This window comes from Polistes canadensis, unplaced genomic scaffold, assembly GCF_001313835.1.
Source record: "Polistes canadensis isolate GaletaPanama2010 unplaced genomic scaffold, ASM131383v1 scaffold_438, whole genome shotgun sequence".
In the NCBI taxonomy this organism is placed as follows: Eukaryota; Metazoa; Arthropoda; class Insecta; order Hymenoptera; family Vespidae; genus Polistes; species Polistes canadensis.
The window spans coordinates 26188-28055 of NW_014569985.1; the positions used below are offsets into that span (position 1 = coordinate 26188).

The following is a 1868-nucleotide window of genomic DNA, read 5'->3' on the forward strand; positions in this document are numbered from 1 at the left end:
ATAATATAATATAATATAATATAATATAATATAATATAATATAATATAATATAATATAATATATTGTAGTATTCCAAATAAATATTAGTATAATTGATATTATAAAAAGTTAAATTTTATACGGCAGGTCATAGAGTCATTGGACAACAGGGTAGGGGCAGGGGCAGGGGCAGGGGCAGGGGAAGAGGTAGAGGTGAGACTCGGGCAGACGGAGATCGAACAAGGGATGAATGGAACGGCGGCGTTGCGACGCAGCCTCGGGGGTGGCGGAGGCGCCACCGGGGCTGGTGCCGTTGAGCCAACACCCGTCACCACCCTCTATGTGTGCAAGGATGAAGCTGGATTCGGGATGAAAGTTTCTGGTGATAATCCTGTCTACGTTCAATCCGTCAAAGAGGGTAAGTAGCCATCATATTTTTCTATTTTTTTTTCTTTTCTATTTTTCTTCTTCAAATTTTCGGTAATCGATAATTTGTTTACCTGAGTAAAAAGAAGAGTAAGTGCTTAGGTAATTTAAAAAAGTAATTTCACTTTTTGTTCTTTTTAGTATTCTAAGTAATCAGACATTTTGTTGTTAAAAGTAATGAAGACTTATTGTTAGTATTTTAATATAAACTTTATAGATTAAATTGTGTTTTTTATTATTTCAATATATAGGAAATATAAAATTGAAGGAAATTTCTTATTGGCTAGTTGATTGATTTTTGTTTTTTCCCCTTCGGAAATATCAATCTAATTTTAAACGTTCCAAGTATCTCGTGTTTTGCCTTCATTTAACTTCGATTTTCTGCGATATTATACTATTTATATTTTTCTTCGAATTATATACGAAAATCTAACCCTTTTTTCCTTATAGCAAATATATGTATACACGTATACATATGTGTGATTGTAAGAAATGACTAGTCATCGATACGAGAGTTCATTTCTCTCGATTTCGATGAATTTTCATTCTGTCTGGAAAGAACATACATCGTTTAGGCATTTTGTTTATAGAACATAGTAATCTCAATATTTGTTTATTAAACATCCGAAGTTCTTCATTTTTTGTTTTGAAATTTATACGCGCGTTAGATTTTCATCCGGTCGAGAATGATATAAATACGATTTAAAAATAGTCTACGAATGATTAATAATCATAATTAATAATTTTATTATTATATGTTTCGTAGGTGGTGCAGCAGCAAGGGCTGGGCTTCATGCGGGCGACAAAATAATCAAGGTGAAGTCATTTAAAAATAATTCTCTAATCGCAATAAGAACGATATATATACGTTCAAAATTTTAATATATAATATTAATGATATTTATATCTTGTTTCTCAATTTAGAAATTGAAATTACACAAATATATAAATGTTCTTATACGTTGCACAACATTTGCATCATGCATCAACTGACATTGTCAGTAAATGATGATTTTTCTTGTATCGTTTAAACTTGTATGCTTATTAAAAACGGTTTTCCGTTTGCAGGGCTGCAAGCTCAATCCAAGTGCACGTGCACTCTCGACTAATTTTCAAACTTATCTTTCTTCAAAATAAAATTCTCATTTGAAACAATTCCCATTCTACACTTTATACTAAGTTTTGTTATATAGAATCACCATTTGTTCGCATGTAACATAACGTACAGAACATCATCCTGTATATTAAGCATATGAATACATACATACATATTTACGAATCGAAATACTGCTAAATAAATAAAATTAAAAAAAAAGAATAATACATGAACAAATTGGTGAATGTTAGTAGCGATTCTCTTCGTTCGAATTAATAATTTATATATTTGAAATCGCGTGGGAGAAAACATATAGTCGACGAGAGAGAGAGAGAGAGAGAGAGAGAGAGAGAGAGAGAGAGAGAG

General features: G+C 31.5%; 1 protein-coding gene across 5 annotated transcripts in view; it reads left to right on the top strand.

The window, feature by feature from the left end:
- Nucleotides 1-1868, top strand: part of LOC106792462 — a 58669-nt gene that overhangs the window by 10796 nt on the left and 46005 nt on the right. For all 5 annotated transcript variants that reach the window (XM_014758889.1, XM_014758890.1, XM_014758891.1 and 2 more), the window contains exons 2-3: nucleotides 128-398; nucleotides 1173-1222. In XM_014758889.1, coding sequence (XP_014614375.1) covers nucleotides 227-398; nucleotides 1173-1222 — 222 coding nt within the window. In that variant the 5' untranslated portion in view covers nucleotides 128-226. The remainder of the gene's footprint in view (nucleotides 1-127; nucleotides 399-1172; nucleotides 1223-1868) is intronic.